The sequence below is a fragment of the Vipera berus genome (assembly GCF_964194415.1).
Source record: "Vipera berus genome assembly, chromosome: 2".
Lineage (NCBI taxonomy): Eukaryota > Metazoa > Chordata > Lepidosauria > Squamata > Viperidae > Vipera > Vipera berus.
This window is the reverse complement of record NC_138203.1, coordinates 252,284,526-252,302,531: the sequence shown is the minus strand read 5'-3', so window position 1 is coordinate 252,302,531 and position 18,006 is coordinate 252,284,526. Positions and strand designations below refer to the sequence as shown.

General features: G+C 40.2%; 1 protein-coding gene across 2 annotated transcripts in view; it reads right to left on the bottom strand.

Annotated features, from left to right (window-relative positions):
- FRMD4B (FERM domain containing 4B) overlaps nucleotides 1–6,061 on the bottom strand; it is a gene marked incomplete at its 5' end in the record, with an annotated part of 181,339 nt that extends 175,278 nt beyond the window's left edge. For both annotated transcript variants that reach the window (XM_081318101.1, XM_081318102.1), the window contains one exon: nucleotides 5,900–6,061. In XM_081318101.1, the coding sequence (XP_081174227.1) occupies nucleotides 5,900–6,061 (162 nt within the window). The remainder of the gene's footprint in view (nucleotides 1–5,899) is intronic.
- Between the last annotated feature and the right edge of the window lie 11,945 nt (nucleotides 6,062–18,006).

Sequence of the window (18,006 nt, the reverse complement as noted above, 5' to 3'; positions counted from 1 at the left end):
GCTGACATAAACTGTTTAAAGATATAGCAGATTCAGATAAGTGATAGATTTGGGCCATCTCTTCATGAATGAAACATGAGCACAAACACTTTGCAATAATCTTTTGCATTAACTGAACTGTTTCTTAACATCAATAAATATCTAAACATAAGAAGCATTTAGCATTTCTTTGATACTAGGCTACACATACTGTAGAAATCAGAGGAGCCAATAATAATGGGGAACAAAATTATCACTGAAAAGTGTGGGGATATTTGCAAAGCATAAAAGTAATCTCTTCTAGGAAAATGTGTCACGAGGTGTATATAAATAACATTCTTAGAGATTCCTAAGCTTCAGCCTTGCATTTGGGAGTTAGGCCAAATCCTAATACTATTAGCACGAACTCTTATTGAGTTGTAAAAGACTCTGCTGCGACTAGGACCTTGGAGTCCTAGTGGACGATCACTTGACTATGAGCCAGAAGTGTGCAGCAGCCACCAAAAAAGCTAATACTATCCTGGGTTGTATAAACAGAGGCATAGAATCAGGATCGCATGAAGTATTAGTACCGCTTTATAAAACCCTAGTAAAATCACACCTGGAATACTGCAGCCAGTTTTGGTCACCATACTACATAAAGGTGTTGAGACTTTGGAAAAGAGGAATTAAAATGATCAAAGGCCTGGAGATGAAAACATGAAGAACAGCTGCAGGACTTGGGTTTAGCTAGTCAAAAGAAAAGAAGAGACAGGGGCGACATGATAGCAGTATTCCAGTATTTGATGGGCTGCCACAAAGACTTCAAACTAATTCTCAAAACACCAGATGGCAGGACAAAAAACGATGGTTGGAAACTGACCAAAGAGAGAAGCAACCCAGGGAAATTAAGGAGAAACTTCCTAACAGTTAGGACAATTAACCAGTAGAATAGCTTGCCTCCAGAAACTGTGTGCGCTCCATCACTGGAGGTTTTTAAGAAGAGACTAGACAGTCACTTGTCTGAAATGGTATAGGTTCTCCTACTTGAGCAGGGGGCTGGACTAGAAGACCTCCAAGGTCCCGTTCTATTCTATTCTATTCTATTCTATTCTATTCTATTCTATTCTATTCTATTCTATTCTATTCTATTCTATTCTATTCTATTCTATTCTATTCTATTCTATTCTATTCTATTCTATTGATGTCTCTCTGCCAATTTTACCATTATCATATTTCCACCTCTTTACTTTTTTTTTACTTTTTTTACTTTTATTAAATTTGTATACCGCCCTTCTCCCGAAGGACTCAGGGCGGTTAACAGGGCATATATAAATAACAATACAAAAATTAAAAAGGAATTAAACAAGTGCCCAATTAAAAGTTACAATAACAATAAAAGACCCATTAAAAACCCTAACGTTCCCCATCAGGCCAGACCAGCTAGTTCAAATAAGTGGGTCTTCAGACCGCGCTGGAAGGAGCGAAGGTCCGATGAGGGGTCCTTGGTGGTTTCCGAGCTTGGTTGTTTTCTTGCAGATGTTTCATTATCCAAACTAGGTAAGATTATCAGTGCTAATGTTATCTAGTTTGGGTAATGAAACATCTGTAAGTAAACAACTAAGCTCAGAAACCACCGAGGACTCCTCATTTCAACTCAGAGCTACAAATATTGTTCTTTTTTTTTTTTGCTTCTTTTGTTTGAATTTTGCAAAAGTTTGAGTCTTACTCTTTGATTTTATCATGCTCTAAATAAATCTGTTAACTGTTCTTTGCCAGTCCTCATTTTTATCTCAAATTGGAATCTGTCATTTGGAACAGAATCTTGGGCAGTAAATTCGTTTTTTGTTACTGCAAACAAAAATAACTCCTAACTGGGAAAGTTTTAAACTTTTTCAGCCTACAATGAAGCACCTGCTTTGAGAGAGCAATGGCTGGGGGCTCAGTTTTGAATTATGTCTTCAGTTCTCTATTGCAAAGATCAGCTCTATGCAGCAATATCTAACAGTTGAACTCAACAACCTGGAGCCAGCCTGCTTATTTGTTCTTCAGATAAACTGTAAAACCTTGGATGCTTATACACATGTATAAAATAGCAAGGGTGGAGAAAGAAAACTCTGAAAATTAGTACAAATATGGCTTCTGGTTTTCTTTGTTTTGTTTTGAACTCAAGAGAATACTGGAAAGAAATTATGCGAAGAGACTTGGGTCTTCCATCTGAATGAATGAACCTTTATTATCAAAGTACAACATGTATACACTGAGATTGGCTGAGCCTCCCTTCGTGCCCTCCCCCCACAACTCACAGTGACAACAAACCCACCATCTTGTTACACCATGTGAGCTAATTGCACAACACACCAGCCTCGCAAGTTAATCATACATAAGAGTTATTTCCCATTCAGGAGCCTGACAGCCCATGGATAAATGCTGTTCTTCACCCTGTTGGTATGGCTGGCTACACTTCTGTATCTCCTACCCGATGGTAGAAGAGTAAAGAAGTACCAACCAGGGTGTGAGTCGTCGCTGAGAATCTTCCTCACTCTTCCAAGGCAGCGAGCCCTGGCGAGGTTCATCCAGTGGTGCCCACGATGTTTAGTGCTGTGTTCACCACCCTCTATAATATCTTGCTATCCACTGTGTCAGACCAGCATACCAAACCACAATACAGTACGAGAGGATGCTCTCTATAGTAGACCGGTAAAAGAAGGTCATTAGTCGTTATTCTACTCCCTGTTCTTCCACAAGACCCTGAACATCAGAAGGGTAACTCTCTGATAACAGAACAGAACTGAATCAGATTTAGTGTGGAATGGGAGCTGGCAAAAGAAAAGGCAAGTTCAAAATGGAGCCACATCTGGACAAAGACTACAGAAGGCAAGCATTCCAGAAAAAAAAATCCCTCAGTGCACCCATATAAAAGAGGGAAAATGCACTGGGGAAATTTTCTTCTGGAATGTGTTCTCTTCTTTCTCTTCTGTTCCAGTGACAATGCCACAAAGCAAAAATTAGTAGTACTTTAATTTATCATGTACTTACAAAGACATATAACAAAATACAACCGAAACAATAATGCATTAGAGATAGTCCTCAACTTACAACCACAATTGAACCAGGAACTTTGGTTATTAAACAGCTACAGCTGTTAAGTCCACATGACTGGGCTCAATTTTATGCCTGCTTTTATGACACTCATTAAGCGAGTCACTGTGGTCATTAAATGAATCACATGATCATAAGTCCGACTCCAGCTTTTCCAATGGACATTTTTCGCTGATTGTGTGACTATGGGACATTGAAACCAATAGCAAATGCAAGTTGGTTGCCAAGCACCCGAGGTGTAATCACATGACCGCAGGGTAGTGTAGCTATTATCATTTCAAGGACAGATCATTAGTAACATTTCTAGAGTCCAGTCAGAAGTCAAGGTGCCATGGTTCTGACTGTTGAACCCAACTGAGTAAGCACCATCAAGACGATCCAATCTCTTAATGCAAAACTTTATTGAGTACATCATTTCGGCACAGACGAAAGCAAAACCAGCTCTGATAATTTCCCGTGCAAACAACTATAATTAAAGTATAGAATTCTCCCTCCCCCTAATAGTGCAGGTCACATGGTCCAATCGAGTGTCAAAATATTGTTATGAAAAAGTGTCTCTATGGGTTTATACCTGCTGAAATGTCTTTGGTTCACGTGGGCTGACTTATTGTTCTCAGGAGCCTGCATTCCATTTCCCCCTCTCCTCCCCCCTAGTGCGTTGGCAAGCTGAGAAGCAATAATAGTGGCAACATCATATGCGTGCTTCGAGCTAGACAGAAGGACTACTATACAAAATGAGTCATATCTGAGTAAACAATTTCAAAATTTATCGTATTTCTTAGGAGCTGAATCCATCCACCTCTGCCCATCTTCTTGGTATAATATCACTTGGACAGAATTCTAGAAGTTATGCCCTATGTCAGTGATGGCAAACCTTTTAGAGACCGAGTGCCCAAAAACTGCCCCACCACCTGCCTGTGGAGCCACCCACCGCCTCCACAGCCCACCTCAGATCACCCATGCGGCCCAGCAGCGCCATGGCAGCCACGGCCTCTGCCCACGCCCTGCAGCATCAACTGCGTGTGATGGGTACGAGGGCGAAGTCTTGTCCCTGCTGCTCAGCTGCCATGTCCTTGGCTGTGCTGCACCACGTGGGCTACGCTCGGGGATGACTCCTCCAGGGGGACTGCTGGTGAGGAGGGGGCCATGGGGGGAGGCAGGTCTGGGGCAATGGCGTGCGTGCCCACAGAGAGGGCTCTGAGTGCCGCCTCTGGCACCCGTGCCATAGGTTCACCACCACTGCCCTATGTGCTTTCCCAACTTTGTTTAAACATCTAATTCACTTACTAATTAGCATGTGTCTGATAGTGGGAAGTTAAAGGCAGGAATTCCCTTCAACTGAGCATATGTGATAGTGTCTACATAAAGACATCCATGCCCAGGCAATAATATGATTGAAGCCTGACTTCACCTAGGATGTTTACACTATATAGTCTATGTAGACAGTAAGTAGGACTCCAAACTTATATTTTGTCACATCCTGAAAAAAACCAATTCTAATTAAAAAAACATAGACCATTTATTTCGGCATCCTTATCTGATTAACATTGATGAACAGAGTCTATTTCCATAAGGATAGTATTTGTTTTCATCAAACACTAAAAGTCCTATAATCTCAGGAAGTTCCTTTCTAAATCACCACTGCATTCCATTGTAAAGCCAAAGAACTGTACACATATGAAAATACACAGTCACAGAAGTTACACAGAAATTGTGTAGAAACTGACATCTGATAGAGGAAAATATTTGTAGCTCAGGGTTGAAATGAGGGGTCCTTGGTGCTCTCTGAGCTTGATGGTTTTCTTGCAGACATTTCATTTACCAAACTAGGTAACATCATCAGTGCATTACCTACTTTGGGTAAGGAAAGGACTGCAGGAAGACAAACTCAGTCCATCAAGGACTGACATCTGTGACATCTGATTTATCACCTTTTTTTTAAAAAAGAGTTAATTTGAAAGGATCTTACGGAATGATACGATCCAATAATATGTAAATGTTCCTGAATAAAAATGACCACTCCCCCCCCCTATCTTTTTCTTTTCAAAGTATTTGACACCTTTTGAGCACTGATCTCCAGACTAGACAAAACAACCAGGAATGGGGTAAGAAAAAGAGGAAGAGCACGAGATGTTTTGAAACAAGTAATTACTCAGGAAAGAAGAAGAATTTGTAGCAGGTTGGAGAAAAGAATTAGGCAGTATAAAATAAATTTCTCCTGCCACTGCATTTAGTGCTTACTTGATGGAAACTGAACAAGTCGCATTAGTTCAGGTAAGTGCTTGAAGTAGCAAGGGATGGCAAGCCTCATGAATGGCACCCAGACAGAAAGCAGAAGCAATCCCAACTAATAGTTCTGAATAAACACGGGAGGGAATTTTGTCATGACAAGAGTCCTTAAAGGCATTGCGTTTTTTTAAAAAGATGTGGAACACAAATCCCACCACCTAGGACAGGGGTAGGCAACCTTGGCTCTTTTATAACTCTGGACTTCAACTCCTAGAATTCCTGAGCCAGCATAGCTGGCTCAGGAATTCTGGGAATTGAAGTCCACGAGTCATAAAAGAGCCAAGGTTGCCTACCCCTGACCAAGGACCTGCTCACCGCTTGTCTTAGGAGACGCGCAAAATGTACATCCCAAGGCAGATTATGTGTCTTTCAGGCACGTCTGTCATTCAAGAGCGTCCCACAGGTGAATCGGCCAAGCCTGTTTCAGTTGCACCCTCCGCTCTTCCTCTTTCTCCCATTCTGGATGTGCATCAGGAAGGAAAACCACCCACCTACCCACCCACCCACCCAACCCAACCCAACCCAACTTGAATCGCTAAAATGGGTTTACCTGGTAAAGGTCCCTTACCCCACACCACGCGCTCAGGGTTTGGTGGCAGCCCCTCACTCTCTGCGTATACCACCTCCGGAGCGCCGAGATGGTCAAGTTCCACACGAAACGGCTGCCGTTAAAAAGGAAGTCTTCCACTCCACACGTGAAAACCGAAGCCATGATCTAGCTCGGATCGGCTGCTTCGAAGCCTCAGTCCAACAAGCCACGCTGCTTCCTGCCTCGAGTCTCTCCGATTTTATTTTATTTATTTTTTTTTTAAAAAAAGCTCCAAACTTCTGCTAGGACAGGCGGCCTTTTATATACCGCGCAGCACGGGAAAGGGTGGCGAAGTGTGAGGTCAAGCCATCCAGACAAACTCCTCTTTCTCCCTGGTTTCCTGGGCAGACTGGCGTGGCTTCGAGTCCGGCCAACGGCTGCGGTGCCTCCCCCTGCCTAGGAGCGCACAGAGCAGCCTTGTTGCCCTTCGGAACAGCTTAGATAAATCTCCCTTTTAAGCTTCTGGAGCTACCCAGTACGGGCTCTAATTACACGTTTAACCCATTTCTGGAGCGCACGCCTCTCTCCCGTGTCCCTCGTCTGAACACTGATCGCTCTGGGGCGGGCGGGCGCGTGTGCAAGAGAGCCGCAAAACAATTCCTTTCGAGTAATCCAACCCCCTTCCCTCTGGTGCCCTCCGTGGGGAAACTCACTCCGGCAGGGTGCGGCAGAAGAGCCCCCTTCCCCCCCCCTTAGCTCCATCCCAGCATCTCTTTATTTTCTTTCTTTCCTCCGTTCCGTCTCTCTCTCTCTCTCTCTCTCTCTCTCTCTCTCTCTCTCTCTCTCTCTCTCTCTCTCTCTCTCTCTCTCTCCCCTTTCTATCTGTTGCATGCAAACAACTTCAAAACCGTGTTTAGAAAAAAAAAAAAAGAAAAAAGAGGGCATCCTTCTCTTTCCCCCCCGCCGCGTTAGCGGGTTTTGATTCTTAAAACCCATTGAGCCAATCCCGATGAAAACAAGGCAAGAGTTTCTGAACGCGCCTGAGTCTGTATAAAACTCCCTCCGAACGCTATAAAAGGGAATTAACTCCGATGCCCCCCCCTCCCCGTTGAAACTAAGGATAATCCTATTAACGCAGCACATGCAACACGAGGAGAAAAAAACAAAACCAAACCAAACCAGAAGCTGAGCTTTTCTCCGTGCAGACTGAGGTAAATAAACACTTTGGGAAATGGCAGCCCCAAGAGAATCGCAGGGTTCCCTTTGTAGTTGGGTATAAAATTAAGCTGCGCGGCGGAGCCCTTTGGAGATTTCAACCTTTAGCACTAGAAAACGTCTTTCATTATACAGGCAATTCCTTACAAGGATCTGATGGGGAATAGTTGTTTGATACTGGCAGAATTGAAGGATTCTTATTTTTTTTTTAAAAAAAGAACTTTCATAGAATCTAGATTTTTTTTTTACCAGCTAATTATTCATTAAGAGTCAGCTAAGGAGAGAAAAGATTTTGTCTTTTATTATTCATGAAGTGAGAAGCTGTTCCCTTAAGAGGGAGGAGGAATAGGAGTCTAGACACAGCACAGAAACTTTTCAGGAGGAGTAAAAAAAATAAAAGATATGGCTGAAGAATACCAATTGTTATAAAGATGGTTAGTATCATCAGCTTAATTAATGGATGCTGCAAAGCCCCATGTTTTTTTTTCCTGGCATTCTGTCAGATTCCATGCTAGCTTTAGATGTTTATTGTTTGCACAGCAGTGCTACTTTTACAGCAACATGCCTAAAACAAAAATAACACATTCTGATTCCAGACCAGAGAACCATGTTTAATGACTAACTATGTTTAAAACACATCAATTACAAAAATTAATCTATGACTCACCCGTAGGGGTTATTTAATTGGCTCTGCACATTGTGTAAGGGAGAAACTTGTGCAGTATTGTATAAATACAGTACAGCAACTTGGTTCAAAGGTGGTACCTTCAACATGTACCAGATTCTCACTCCCACTGGGATAATGAGTGTTGCAGCGGGGTAATCCAGTATGTTTGAAGAACCCCTGATATGAAAGATTGCAATAAGTTAGGATCCATTTTTTAAGAATTGAGATAAAAGAGGAAATTTTAAGGGGAATTCGTAATTCAAATTCCAATTTTTTTTAAAAAAAGCAATATGACAAATGTAAGCAATTTAAGACTTAGTTTTGTTTTGTGCCCATGGCCATTTTCAACAGTGAGCAGGTATATGCAGGGCTTTTTTTGTCATAGAATGTTCAGAACGGAGTTCCGGCACCTTTTTTGAATGGAACCTTGTAGGGTAGGCAAGATGGGTTGTATGACATGTGTGAGTTCCGGCACCTTTTTCTTTTACAAAAAAAGCACTGGGTATATGAGGCTAGATCTAAACAGTCAGTATATTAATAGGTAAAGGTAAAGGTTCCCCCGCACATGCGTGCTAGTCGTTTCCGACTCTAGGGGCCGGTGCTCATCTCCATTTCAAAGCCGAAGAGCCAGCGCTTGTCCAAGGACGTCTCCGTGGTCATGTGGCCGGCATGACAAGACGCCAAAGGCGCACGGAACGCTGTTACCTTCCCAGCATAGTGGTCCCTATTTTTCTACTTGCATTTTTTACGTGCTTTCGAACTGCTAGGTTGGCAGAAGCTGGGATGAGTAACAGGCACTCACTCTGTTACGTGGCACTCGGGATTCGACCCGCCAAACTGCCGACCTTCTGATCGACAAGCTCAGCGTCCTAACCCACTGAGCCACCGCGTCCCTAGTATATTAATATTTAATTGTAAAATGAATAATGAAAGCAAGCACCGGCCAATCATACTCTTCATTAAGTTCAGAAGACAGCACATTCCCACACTTTTATTTTTCTCCCCTTCAAAATGAATACGTGTACTTGAGTTTTTATATGTAGCTTTCTCTCTCTTTTTGTAAGTGCTCAGAGACAAAATTTTGAAACTTTCTCATCAAGTAGGGCACTTCAAAGTAGTCAAAAGAATCATTAAAAAGATAATCCTATCAATTCCAAAAATTTTCTGAAGTTTCATTTCATCACGTAAAGTGTTAATACCACTTTATAACACCTTAGTAAGGCCACACTTGGGATACTGCCTCCAGCTTTGGTCACCATGATGTAAAAAAGAAAGAGTACAGAGAAGAGCAACAAAGATGATCAGGGGACTGGAGGCTGAAACATACGAGGAACAGTTGCTGGAATTGGGTATGTGTAGTTTAATGAAGAGAAGGACGAGGGGTGACATGATAGCAGTGTTCCAATGTCTCAGGGGTTGCCACAAAGAAGAGGGAGTCAAGCTCTTCTCCAAAGCACCTGAAGGCAGGACAAGAAGCAATGGATGGAAACTAATCAAGGACAGAAGCAACCTCGAACTAAGAGAAATTTCCTGACAGTTAGAACAATTGCTCACTGGAAGTTTTTAAGAAGAGATTGGACAACCATTTGTCTGAAATGGTATAGGGTTTCCTGCCTGAGCAGGTTATTGGACTAGAAGACCTCCAAGGTCCCTCCCAAATCTATTATGATTGTGATTATTATTTCATATGGAGTTAATACGTAATTCTTAAATATCAAGAATTCTGGTTTCTTTTAATTTACGGTACTTCCTAACATTAGAACTTTCAAATAATTAGAAACTATCCCAAAGTAGTTTATCACAAGTATGGAAATTGTTCTGCTGAATTTGGGCAGCAAATTAATGAGAATTGGGTCTTCTCACAGCGGTTCAGCTAAAGAATAACTCTATACATCTAGTCAGAAAACTCTCATTTCACTAAAGCTTACTCCAAGATAAGTAAACATTTCAGCAAACTAAAAGCCCTTTTTAATTCATTTGGTTAGCTTTATGTAACAGCTGGAAAGTAAGATGTCTCTGCACAAATACATGCAGGCACAAGAAAGAACAGCTTATGATTCCTCACCATCCAAGCTAGCTCACTGCAACCTAGTATGGAAAGTAACTTTATTTTGAATGTACAAATTTTCATCACTGCTATGTGATAGAAATCAGTACAAAGTCCAGAATAGTATAAAGCAGTTCAAGATAAGAAAAACAAAACATAAATATGGTCAAGCAATGTATGCATCTATGTTTGGGTTTATCTTGTGGCAATACTTGCAATGAAGTATTCACATACCACTGTGACTGTATCTGCATAGTCTTATCCAGTGCTTTTTTTGTAAAAGAAAAAGGTGCCAGAACTCGCACATGTCATACAACCCGCTTTGCCTACCCTACAAGGTTCCATCCAAAAAAGGTGCCGGAACTCCGTTCTGAGCGTTCTATGAGAAAAAAAGCCCTGTTGCCCCATTGGGAAAAGCAGACAAAATGGCCACTTATGCATTTTCTAGAGTCCTCAAAGAAAAAAACCCCACTCATACTTACAGGTAAATTCACTCATATTGGACATCTTAAAGAAAGGTAGAACTAAACCACTTCTGAATGGTCCAGGTGAATCACCAAAAATCAATCACCCTTCAAAAATAACTTGACATTCTGGTTAGCAATTAACCTACTTGTAGATATTTTGGGCACGCTTTAGAACAAGATTCTTTGCTTTGATGGAGGTCGCTGTCCTTTTTTTATAGAAAAATCTTAAAAGGAACACTGATTCATATTATGAGATGGGCATCTTAAATGAAGCAGCAGAGAAAGAACTAGGATACTGAAAAGATAGAAAAAGGCTTACTGTAATTATGTCAGTCTTCTGTGGGGTAGGTGGAAAAAGATCAGCAGGAGGTATACATCGTTTTGAAAAGACCAGAAAAAAGATGGCTGCTTCAAACTTTTTGAACTTTAGCCAGAAGATGAGCAATCTGTATGACACTACTTCAACAGGCTGAATTTTTTAAAAATAACTAGCTTCATTTTATTAAATAAGCCATACAAACAAACAAAATGATATAAATATAGAAGACAATGTAGGGAACAAAATTGGAATCGGAGAAAAAAAGGAAATACGTTTTAACTAAAGTTTGCTAGTGATTTTATCCAACCAATCTGAGTGCCTCATTATGTTCTTCAATTCTTCAGTCCACGGTCCCAACACACTGGGTAAGCACCATGTGAGAGAAGGCTGTTTATACAATTGTTATCACTATGCGGAATTTGGTTGACTTTCCTGTCATCAGACTGCTTTATAAATTGTACATATTCAGTATTCATTTGAGCAATATGATGCACTATAACTTGTTTGCCAATTAAGCTAGCAGAGAAGAAAACATATCTGAAATGTGGAAAATCTGACTCTGTACATCCATCAAAAGTGACTTAGAAGATATATTTCAAATCTTCCATGAGTGCAGTTCTCTCTGATGCTAATTAAAGCAACTATGTCCTTTTTCAAGCTTCCATCTGTGTATATGAGATCTAAAAGACCTGGTCCAAAATTTTATAAAAGTGTACACAACCTGGGCCTATTCAGTATGTTCTGATCATCGTCAACTACCACTCACAACAATACTCTCAGGGTCCCTGGTTAACTCACTGCTTCTTTTTAAGTTGTCTAATGGGGAAAGCCACCCCATTCTTTCTTTCTCACCCTTTGCTCATGTTCCATGTTTTGCTGAAAATATTAAAATTGTGATGTTTATAAACAAAGAGATTTTTTTTGTCATGAGAAGTTGAAGAGAACAGAAAGCTCTATTTAATTTATAAGGTAGTTTTCAATGAGCAGGGGATAAACCAGGAATTCAACATGCCTTTGATCTATTTCACGTGAACTGTGAAGAATATATAGATACATTTTAGTTATTTTATTTTTATATTCATCTATCTCACGTTTGTGACTCTGGGTGTGGCTCTTGCAAGTAGATAACCAAGCAATAAAAACCATAAGCAAAATCTGTTTTATAAAAAAGGTTGCACACATTCTGGAGAGAGACAAGTTCCCAGCACAAGCTCCGAAGCTTGGAAGAATAAACGGATGGTCCTGGTGACTGAGTCAGATTGGGTCCTGCAAAATGGTTGTAAATTTGAGTCTGGTTACATGGATGACTCAATTATAGTTGTAAGTCAAGGACTACCTATATACTAAAGTAGCTCTCAAGAATCTGTTTCACTCAAAGTTGCCTCAAATCGGATCCCTAGGGTTTCCCATCCTTAGTCCTCAATTTCCATAAAAAATCTTTGCTTTCGCATTGTTGGTGGGGGAGTCCTGTTTTGAACATTGAATAAATTATTGGATATTTCTTCTCAGTGTTCTGTATTTTCCATGTCAGAACAATCTCACTGATTATGTGGGATTAAAATATAAAATGTCACATAATGTAACTATATAAGATGAACGTTTAATGAAATCAACAGTTCCAATAACCCCCACAAAAATATGATATAAAGTATTTCTCCTTTAACCCTGTCGTCTTACTTTTTAGTTCCCTCTAGTTCTTAAATGTAAAATCCCTGAGAAAGGAGAAGGGTCCACAAAAGGCGAAACTTTATTCCCACGTATCATGTGTGAGGATGCCTTTCTAAGCTGGATCATCTGAAGCAATGTGATCCTTTGGTTTCTGTGTCATAACAACTACAGCTAGGCAAGAGCAGTCTGTTCAGAGGATGTTTAGGAACAGTGCTATAGTAGTTCAGGTTGCAAAGAAAGCTTAATCCTCCTTATCTGAAAGGTCTACTGTAGATGCTTGTGTTTATGAAAACTCCCACTGATTAATTAATTACCCATGCCTTTAAAATCTGGAACATACTTTCCCCGATGCAGTCTGGGGGTCTGAAAGTTCTGTGAGATAAAACACTGTTTTCAGAAACTAAGATTTTTGTTTGCAGCTAGAAGGTAATATTTGCCAATGTAAATAAAATCACCTCCATGTAAGAAGCTCAAGATAACTGTCTTCTCTGAAGGGCCATCTACAATTACTTCTAAACCTAAACAAAATTAAATACCTTGTTAAAATATTGTGATATCCAATCTAGTTATCTTTAAACTGTGAACATAACTTCCAGAATTCCAAGTCCAACATACAACATGTTTTGTTGACCATAGCATGATGAGTATCCAGGTGTGCCCTTGCTTAAGTTCCCACTAGGGAAAAGTGAGTGTCATTGGACTTTCTGCAGTGAGCACAGCAAGCATCCAACAATTTTATTGTTTACTTAAGCACAATAGAATATAACTGAAGTATCAGAGGCAATGAAAGTAAAGCTGAATAATTATTTAAAAGATCTAAAATGAGCAAGTTATACAGCTGTATTCTGAAAAAAGCTGGATATATAATGCGGAGTCTTCTCTGAGTTTGGTTGTTTTCTTACAGACATTTCATTAACCAAACTAGGTAACATCATTAGTGCTAATCACCCCGAGCTACGAATATTCTCCTTTATTGGTACCGGTCATATACAGTAATTAGTCCTAGAACAATACTTGATTGTTTCCCAGTGCAATGATTCTAATGTAACTCATAATTATAATCATAATAAAGTTGGAAGGGACCTTGGAGGTCATCTAGTCCAACCCAGTGTTGAAGCATTCACAGCTTCTGGTGGCAGGTTGTTCCACTGGTTAATTGTTCTAACTGTCAGGAAGTTTCTCCTTAGTTCTAGGTTGCTTCTCTCCTTGATTAGTTTCCATCCTGCCTTTGGGTGCTTTGGAGAATAGCTTGACTCCCTCTTCTTTGTGGCAGCCCCTGAGATATTGGAACATTGCTATCATGTCACCCCTAGTCCTTCTCTTCAATAAACTAGACATACCCAATTCCAGCAGCCGTTCCTTATATGTTTTAGCCTCCAGTCCCTTAATCATCTTTGTTGCTCTTCTCTGTACTCTTTCTAGAGTCTCAACATCTTTTTTACATCGTGGTGACCAAAACTGGATGCAGTATTCCAAGTGTGGTCTTACCAAGTCATTGTAAAGTGGTATTAATATTTCATGTGATCTTGATTCTATCCCTCTGTTAATGTAGCCTAGCACTGTGTTGGTTTTTTTGGCAGCTGCAGCACACTGCTGGCTCATCTTTAAGTGATTGTCCACTAGGACTCCGAGATCCCTCTCACAGTTACTACTATTGAGCAAGGTACCCCCTATACTATACCTGTACATTTGGTTTTTCTTGCCTAAATGTAGAACCTTACTTTTTTCACCACTGAATTTCATTTTGTTAGATAGCGCCCAGTGTTCAAGTCTGTCCAGATCCTCCTATATCTTAAGCCTGTATTCTGGAGTATTGGCTATTCCTGCCAGCTTGGTGTTATCTGCAAATTTGATGAGTTCCCCATCTATCCTCTCGTCTAATCGCTGATGAAGATGTTGAAGAGCACTGGGCTCAAAACAGAGCCCTATGCCACCTCACTACACACTTCCCTCCATGTAGATGCGGTTTCATTGAGGACCACATGCTGAGTATGGCTGGTCAGCCAGCTATAAATTCATCTGGTGGTGATGCTGTCTAACCCACATTTTTCTATCTTATCAACTAGTAGTTTGTGATCTACTTTATCAAATGCCTTACTGAAGTCCAAGTAAATTATATCCACAGCATTCCTCTGATCCACTAATTTTGTCACTTGGTCAAAAAATGCAATAAGATTTGTCTGGCATGATCTGTTTTTGACAAACCCATGTTGGCTTTTAGTAATGATTTTGTTTGCCTCTAGGTGCTCGCTGATTTGTTGTTTGATTATCTTTTCCAGAATCTTCACAGGTATTGAGGTCAGGGAGATAGGTCTGTAATTTCCTGGATCCATTTTTTTTCTTTTTTGAAGATGGGAACTACATCAGTTCTTTTCCAGTCCTCTGGTAGTTCCCCAGTGCTCCAGGATCTTTGAAAAATATAGTTCAGTGGTTCTGAGATCACATCTGCCGGTTCCTTGAGAACCTTGGGGTGTAATCCATCTGGTCCTGGTGATTTGAACTCGTCTAGGCTGGACAGGTGTTCGCTTACCATTTTCTTGCCTATCTTAACTTGTGTTTCTATTCTGTTTTTTATGGCACTGGTTTTGGTAGGTTGGTCTGTTTTTCCCTTTGTGTAAAGAGAGATGCAAAAAATGAGCTAAATAGTTTTGCTTTCTCCCTGTTGCGTGTCACCTTCTTGCCACTTTCACCCACTAATGGACCAATCATTTCCTTCACTTTTTTTGTTTTTTACATGTTGAAAGAAGCTTTTTTGTTATTTTTTACTTTGGTCGCAAGCCTTAGTTCATTTTGAGCCTTAGCTTCCCTCACTTCATCTTTGCAGGCACGGGCTGTTTGCTAATATTCTGCTTTAGTTATGTGCCCCTCTTTCCACTTTCTATACTTGCCCTTTTTATCTTTCAATTTATCAGAGAGTTCTTTATGCAGCCATGCTGGTTTCTTTTGAGAGCTGTTGTTTTTCCTCTTTGATGGTATTGTGCTAGACTGGGCTTTTATTATCTCACTCTTCAAAATTTCCCAAGCTTCTTGAGTTGTTTTCCCCTTTAGGATTCTCATCCATGGAATTCTTCCCATGGTCTCTCTAAGTTTATTGAAATTAGCTCTTTTAAAGTCCAAGACTCTAGTTTGGCTGTGTTCTATTGTTTGTGCTTCCATAATGTTGAATTCCAATATTGCATAATCATTTCCTCCCAAGGTTCCTGTGGCTTCAACACCTTCTATCATTTCATCTCTGTTATTGAGAATTAGATCCAAAATGACTAATCCCCTAGTTCCCTTCTCTACTTTTTGGGTGACAAGGTTGTCTGCTAGGTTTGTCAGGAATCTGTTTGATCTTCCACTTAGTGCAGACTTTGTCTCCCAGTTGATGTCAGGGTAGTTAAAGTCCCCCATTACTATTGTGATGTGCTTCTTACATACCTTAGTTAGCTGACTAGCAAAAAGTTCATCTATTTCCTCTGTTTTGTTGGGTGGCCTATAGTATACACCTATGACAATGCCATTTTTTCTCCCTTTTATATTGACCCAAATGCATTCACGTTTACAGTTTTCATCATTGTTGTGCTCTATTTCTGTAGAGACATAGCTATTTATTATATAGAGAGCAACTCTACCTCCTCATTTATTTGGTCTGTTTCTTTTGAATAATTTAAATCCCTGTAGCTGTGTGTCCCATGGTGGGTTTCATCCCACCATGTTTCCGTAATGGCGACAATATCATATCTGCCCTCATCAATCTGAATTTCTAGTTCACCCTGTTTATTTTTCATACTCTGTGCATTGGAACAGTAACACACCAACTCAAAACTGTAGGACCTGATATAGGTCCTTTCAAGATTCAATAATCAAGGAATCTGCCAGATTTTTCAAGCCATTTTCCATTGCTGTCCTCTACAGAAGGAATATCTTGATGGAATTACCATTGTTTTGGAATCATAGTATTGAAACATATACTAAAAAGTCCTTCAGCTTCTCTCTGTCTTTAATCTATTCAAGTTAATATTATTTGAATGGCCATTTGTTAAGAGACCAGTAATCTGAAATACAGATTTACTGGACAACTAGGAAAAGGCAAAATAAACAAAAAAGTATTGATTAAATTGAATTAATCAGAGAATAAAATAAAAAACCTATTCCAACACCCAATAGCAAATGTGGGGTTCAATTAACTAATCAAAGCTGGTCTAAAAGTGAACTTCTAGTGATTACAATCCAAATTTTCATTGATATATCTGCTAGAAAAAAGTTTGAATTTTACTTGCCTCACCTACTTAGACAAGCAGAGGAATTGATAAGTCAAAGCACCAAGCACGGTAGAATGGGCATATAAGGTTGATTTAATCATCCATTCTGAGCAGGAATAGAGGTAATCTTTAAAATAGTAATACTGCATCTTCCTTTAATTTATTAAAAGAATTTTGAATCTGGCCAGAGATAGGTCTCTTATTCCAGAGTATTTGTGTAACAATTAGTAAGAATGAAGTGTTTTCTGAGCAAGCCATCTTTTGTAAAAACAAAGAGAAATGCATATATGTTTCTGAAAGTCACTGTCAAGGAGCAGTTTTATTTTTAAACTGGTTCTCTCAAAGCTGAATGAAATTAAATTATGGGCAAAAAGCCACAACATTTAAGGTCAATGAAACCTAACTTCTAAAAGGATGTGCAATTATCTTCAGAGTTGGCACAAAAACCTAATCTAGCAAAAACTTTAGTTAACAAAGACTCAAGTAAGCTTAGACAAAATCTAGTCCAGGTAACACATTCAACAGAACATTAGTGACACACTAAAGAAAATGAAGAATAGCTTGTACAAACTCTGAGTAGATTATTGATAGAAAGTTTACACTATGTGAAAGCAAATCTGTGAACCATAGCTCAATATTTTAACTGTAAAATACATTTAGGGCAGACATGTCAAACACAAGGCCCGGGGGCCAGATCCGGCTCGCGAAGTGGTTTCATGCGGCCCGCGAAGCCATCCTGGAAACAGTGAGGGAACGGCCCCCATTGCCTTGGCACTGGCCCAGAGACCCTCCTTCTGCCAGAGACCCCCAGATCTGTCCCACTCCTGCCCAGGCCCCCATAGGCACCCTTGATGCGAACGATGTAGAGCTGGCCACGCCCACCCAGTAGGCTATACACACTCTAGCCACGCCCACCCAGTAGGCCACGCCCACCCTGGCCACACCCACCCGGCCCCCTGAGGGCAACTGCAATGCTGATGCGGCCCTCAATGAAATGGAGTTTGACACCCCTGATTTAGGGCCACAAGGATACTGTAAGAATTGTCAGTGCTGCTGAATTGAAAAATTAGGTTAGCAGATTTTTAAGCCTAGGCAGCAGACAGCTTTTATTTCTTTCACTTATTTGATAAATACTGTCTTTGAAATCTTGAGTTTGGTCCGTATAGATGCTGTTTCTCATTCAAATGTGGTTGCAATCAGGGCCTTGCTGTGAACAATGGCACTTTTGTTTTTAGGATAGCTGATGACAAGCTCCTCTTTATTATAATAAATAGCAAAGGCTTGCAAGCATCACCCTAATTGTACTGGCATAACAGAAAGAATAACTGCCTTATCAGCACAAAGCAGTAAGGAGACCCGTTTATTCCCCTGCTGATAGTGAAACTCATTTCCAGATAAAGCCTGAATTATAGATTTCATATAGAAGGGGAAAAGAAGAAGTGCTAAATACACAATTGTTTGATCTGTTTTTGAATGGCAATTGGGGGTCACAAAACTTCTG